The sequence below is a fragment of the Oryza brachyantha genome, chromosome 3, assembly GCF_000231095.2.
Source record: "Oryza brachyantha chromosome 3, ObraRS2, whole genome shotgun sequence".
Taxonomy (NCBI): Eukaryota; Viridiplantae; Streptophyta; class Magnoliopsida; order Poales; family Poaceae; genus Oryza; species Oryza brachyantha.
In genome coordinates, this window is record NC_023165.2 from 545,853 (window position 1) to 551,834 (window position 5,982).

At 41.6% G+C, this 5,982-nt stretch overlaps 1 protein-coding gene across 1 annotated transcript; it reads right to left on the minus strand.

Annotated features, from left to right (window-relative positions):
• Positions 1–2,503: 2,503 nt before the first annotated feature.
• LOC121053983 lies at positions 2,504–3,107 on the minus strand. The gene is made up of 2 exons (XM_040522737.1): positions 2,962–3,107; positions 2,504–2,869 (listed from the first exon to the last, which is right to left on the minus strand). Exons 1-2 carry the CDS (start codon positions 3,068–3,070, stop codon positions 2,649–2,651), a joined length of 330 nt encoding a protein of 109 aa, XP_040378671.1. The 5' UTR covers positions 3,071–3,107; the 3' UTR covers positions 2,504–2,648.
• Between the last annotated feature and the right edge of the window lie 2,875 nt (positions 3,108–5,982).

Sequence of the window (5,982 nt, forward strand, 5' to 3'; positions counted from 1 at the left end):
CAGTTGCAACTTGTTGTAAGTATACACATGACATTCACCAGTACCACCCGACTATTCCGTTCACGCGTCGTTGTATCGTAATTACATGAGACAGTTGGGGGCTGAAAAACTGCTGCCGATCGAAGACAAAATGCATGCAAATGTAGCTTGCTACATTGGCTATCTGTATATATCGATGGTGTTCGTACGTAGTACAGACTGATGGTATGAAGAAGAGTGAAGACAATTAGATGAAACTATAATAATACTAGGCACTTAGGCAGATGCATGGTAGTTAGACAGAGTACGTTACCGTTTTCCTACGGCACATACGTAAAGGCAGCCATGTCGTGCTCCTCCGGTAGAGCAGAGCCAGCTGGTCCTGTGGGCCTCAATTTCAATGCATGGCAGATTAAGCCCCCCTTTAAAATGAACCATGATTTTGGATTAGTTTTTTTATATATTTTCATAGTTATTTAAGGATATAAATGGATAAGTTCATCGCTACAAATTTAAAAAATTATCAAAAAAAGTAAATAATGATGAACTTTTATGCAGATTTATTTTGTCACGAAACATAAAATTTAATTCTTCATCCATCTTACAACGTAAGATTTTTCTAGTGTTGCATTTATTTATATAGGTGCTAATGCATTTAGAAATGGATTCAAACAATATAAATTGGTTAATAGATAAATCTATATAAGACTAAAAAAATCTTACAATTTAAAATGAAAAGGACGGTACATGCTTGGATAGCCTGTACATGAGAAATCCAAAGTCTGTATAGTGAAATAACATGGCTAAACTGGATCAAATGAATCCTCCTGCATCGTTGCCGTGCGTGATAAAGATGGTATCCATCGATGCAGTGGAGACAATTTGATCAGAGCAAGTACGAGCGCAGAGCAGAGCAGTGCAGTGCGGAGGAGAGTGTGGATTGTGGCAGGTGGAATACGCGGCCGGCCGTGTGGTCCTCCGTTGGCTGAATTTACTGCATGCTTCGGTCCAAAATCCAATCCAAATATCCCTATTATCCAACCCAATCATGGATGCATCAGATATTGAGGTACCTAATTAATCATGGTGGTAATAACTGGCCGCCCTGCTTAATCAACGAGCTCCCAGCTCGACACGTCGCAGGGCTGGCTGGCAGGACAGGTTTTTCAACCGTCGCCGGCCGGCCGGCCGGCGTGCGGCGCGGCGCGGTGCGGCATTACAAACGTGGCGCTGCAAAGCAAAGTTGCTAGCTTGCATCGCAACTGTTTGGCCTTTACGCTGCGCTGCAAAGTTGGTTGCCGCTGGCTGGCCTTCCTGGCCACCATCCACTGCAGATATCCTTTTTACTTAGGATGGTTTTGATGGGTTGGGGTTGACCGGGAGAGGAGGAGGACGATTATATAAAATGAGGTATCTTAGTGTAGTGCATAACAAATTAAGTATCGGCTATCAAACTTAAGAAATAGATTAATATAATTTTTACAGTAATTTAATATTTTTTTATAGAAATGTACCGTATGACTTTTTGGGCAAGTGTGATCAAGCAAACAATGAGAGTTTTCTTTCAATGTCTTCCAAATGAACACTCTTGCGAGTTCGTGGAGACATGCATTTTTTGCTAAATAATCATCGAGATCTTGTAATTGTGACCCCCTTTTGTGAGAGAGCACCCCTTATCCTGAAGTTATAAGGCTATTTTGCTAAGTTCCTTATAATTGTACTCTTAGTCCATTCTCACTTGTATGGTGCCGGCCTAGGTCTGTTAAATAACGCTACCTCCTTTTAAAAAAGATTTTATCTTTTTCTTATCTTGTTTGTCACATAAAAATTTTATCTTTTGAGAAATTATTGTACTGTAGTTTGGTAATATAGTGGATAAATGTATTGAGATTTGAGAAAATAGAGAACAAATACATTATGATTTAGAAAAAAAATAAAGGATAGTATAGTATTAGTATTAGTATCTTTATCTTTGTTTGTGTATATATATAATAAGGTGTGATAACAAGACGTTACTTTGTACGTGGGAAGTATATGTGCAATGTTACTAGTTACATCAGTGATGCATTGGATCGGAGAACGGACAACTCGCTCGTGCTGGGCCGTATCTGGCTAGCCCGCACTGCACACTTCCAATACACAATTCCCTCCACGCGCAGCGGCACAACCTCTGCAGCAAAGACCTTGCGTTAAGCGGACCCAAAAAAAGAGTAAAGCCCAATATCAAATCCAGCCCATCTCCATCGGGGCCCGCGTTTCTGCAGTGCGGGGCAACACGTTGGTCAGGGTGTATATTTACGCAAAACTGAAGAAAAAATGTATTTAAAAAATTTATAGCGGGGCAGTTACTAGTATTTCCTGCCATTTTATCGCCCTTTTTCCCGCTACCACCAGCTCGTCCAGTCGTTCACAATTTCATTTTCGCATGCATGCATAGATGGCAGGATATAAATAAACGTACTAATTTGCTACCTTTTCAAGACCGATCGATCCAAATTAATACACCATATATATACGAGGCATCAAATAAATTGAATGTAATTGCACATTGCCAACTGGATGGATATCATATCGTACATATAGCCTTCCGTTTATTCGAACAACAGCATGCACGCAGCAATGGCGCGCCGAAGGATGATGTTGTCATGAGTCGTACGTCGTCACCGCCCTCAACGCCGGCAGTGGCAGCCCCGGCCGATGCCTCCGCCTCCGCCGCCGCCGCCGCCTCCGAGGTAGTACAGCAGCACGCACCGGCCGCCCCTGCAGCCGTTGTAGTGGCACGCGTCGCTGCACGCGCGGTTCGCCGCCGGGTCGCCGGGGTCGCACAGCTCCGCCGCCGCCGTCTCCCCGCACCCGTGGTTGGACGCGTAGTCCTGCACCCACGCCGACCCTACGTACGCACCATTGCGTCCACGCCAAGAACCACTACGCAAATCAAGGACACATGCAGATGAATCAAACAAACAAACAAATTTTGCTTACTCGCAACGGTGGATGATGCAGCGGCGACGACAAGGATGGTAAGCAGGAGAGGGATCATGGTAGATTTGTTGTCGTCGCACGCTGCAGATCTGTACCTCCTCCTCGCCATTTTGGTTTCGTAGTGTGTGTTTGTGGATTTTGGAGGTGTCACAGGCTCAAAGCATTTAAGCTCAGCTCATATACAAGGTGTAGTGCTCAGGGTATTTATAGCAACGTGATTGTGATATGTATAGCGACTCTTTGATGTGGTGCAAATTAATATTAAGATATATCATGATATTCTTCACATCTTACTATTTGACAAATTACATTTCAAGGTGTAAACAAGTATTCTTTGTATTCAGAATTATTATTACTTTCCTTCGCATAATGTTTTGACGCTCCACACACGTATAAAATACGATTTTATGGCTCTACCTACATTAAAACATATACATTGATATATACATGATGTATATGTTAATATAGGTAGAGCCACAAAATCGTATAATAGAGAGCGAATAATTTTTTTAAGAGGTATAAAGAAAGTATTAAATATATAATTATATAAAAAAGATATATTTATAATGCAATAAAAAAAGGTGAGTTTCATCATCTGTCCTCTCCATTTCTACCAACACGGAGCATACAGCTTCATCATCTTCGCTAGCAAAAACCTAGCCCCTAAAAAAATTGCTACCCAAGAAACAACCCTCGCATGGCTACTCGAAAAAAAAATCGAACTATATAAAAGTCGACAAAGAACCAAACGAAAACCCAAAGAAAACAATGCACCACGCACCTCAATAAATCACGTGCTGCCTCTACCATCCTCTACTTTGCAAGACTAGGTATGCACGAGACAGCAATGAAAAATACAGCATCCTCCTTTTTATATTTAGCACTGTTAATTTTGGATCACCACTTGCTTTTATTAAAAATTTACATAAAATATTTTATTATTTTTAGTTTAAAATTAATATATTTTAAACATAATTTATAATATTGTATATTTGTACAACGAACTTGAATAAAGTAAATGGTACGACATCAAATAAAAAATTAGATAGAGTATATATATGTTTATTTTAATGCTCCATAGAAACATATAGACATTTGAAAGTTAGGCTCCGTTTAGGTCCCAAAAATTTTCACCCAAAAATATCACATCAAATTTTTGAACACCTAAATAGAGTATTAAACATAGATAAATAAAAAAACTAATTACATAGTTATCTGAGAAATCGTGAGACGAATCTTTTGAGCCTAATTAGTACATGATTAGCCATAAATACTACAGTAACCAACATGCGCTAATGACGGATTAATTAGGCTTAAAAGATTCGTCTCGCGGTTTCCATGCCAGCCGTGAAATTCGTTTTTTCATTCTTGTCCGAAAACCCCTTCCGACATCCGGTCAAACGTCTGATGTGACACGTAAAAATTTTCATTTCCCCAACTAAACACCCTCCAACAGCTCTCCATCCTAACTTGTCATCTCTGTTATTTTGGCAAATTGTAAAAAAAGATCTCCAACAGTTTACCATCTAGGTTTCCAAATTTTAGTAATTTGTCATATCCTCTCGTTTACGCCCATATATGGGAGTTCGGATTTCACTTGGCATCCAGGAAGTACGACGCTGGGTTTCTCTCGCGCCTAGTCGTGGTCCAATGCTCAAGCCGACGCCGACCGGCGTTTCGTCGCCGCCGAGGCCTGTTCCAGGCCATCGTCGGCCGCTGCGCCCCGATGCCCGCTCGCCTGCCGTCCTGTGCCGTGGCCCCGCGCCAGCTCGCCCGTCGCCCGGCGCCGCACGCCCGCTTGGCTAGAGAGACGACGGATCCTTGGCGGCCGCGATGCACAACGATAGGAAGTCATGCTCGCGCGTCGTTGCCTTGTTCCCTGCGTTGCGATTAGGCCATAAACGCTGACAACCATGGATTCACGGCCAAAGAAAAAAGACACACGGACATCGATCTCCTCGTGCATTCGATCGACCTCGCGAGCTCGACCACCAGCCACATACCTTGGATGCCCATAACTGTAGCTCGCCGATCACCCGCCTCACCGCCACCGACTCGCCGCGAATATCCCTAACCGTTTTGATGACTAAATTTGTTTTAGACAAGTGAAATATCCATAACTATTGGAGATGAAATAATTTTTCCTTTACCATATTGTTTAGAAACTTGCTAAAACACTAGATTTGGGAAACGAAATTTAGGTAACTGTTAGAGTTGCTCTTACTGTGCTGCTGTGGACGTTTGCTCTATACATATTCCGGCTGTCATTTTTCATGAGCAGTTAGAAAAGATAATTATTATATTCCTTTGCCTCTTTTTATCTATACCGATCTTTTTGCCGCATGTTGCCTCACTTTCATACTGATTCCCAGCTTAATTGTATCGATCGCTATGAAGAGCAATGACAATACATAAGTGGCACTGATGGGCAAGCTAGTTGTCTGAATGAATACTCTGTACTGGTTTTTGGTCTCTGTGCTCTGTCTCCGAAACGCATTCTGTTTCGGATAGGATAGATTTGGCCGAATTAATTCCTTAGATTAAGGCACCCAAAAAATTTTCCCAAAAACATCACATCGAATTTTTGGACATCTAAATAAAGCATTAAACATAGATGAACCAAAAAACTAATTGCACAGTTATACGAGGAATCGTGAGACAAATTTTTTGACACTAATTAGTCCACGATTAGCCATAAGTGCTACAGTAACCAATATGTGCTAATGACGGCATAATTAGGCTCAAAAGATTCGTCTCGCGGTTTTCAGGCGAGCTGTGAAATTTTGTTTTTTCATTTATGTCCAAAGACCACTTTCGACATCCGGTCAAACGTTCGATGTGACATTTCTGACAAAAAATTTGCCATCTAAACACCACCTAAGATGGACTGCGTGGAATGATTGCGTTGACTGATTCGCTAGATCAACGACGAACAACTAACCACAACTTGTGTACAATGGGTTAGGTTTCTCCAAGCTGCGGCATTTCGCTTTTGTTGTCTTTTTGGTCTATATGATACTC

Bases quoted from the DNA above. Each gene is read 5' to 3' on its own strand.
- LOC121053983 (XM_040522737.1), bottom strand. From the start codon at position 3,070: ATGGCGAGGAGGAGGTACAGATCTGCAGCGTGCGACGACAACAAATCT. The intron at 2,870-2,961 runs GTAAGCAAAATT...GTGCGTACGTAG, and splicing joins TGCATCATCCACCGTTGCGA to GGTCGGCGTGGGTGCAGGAC.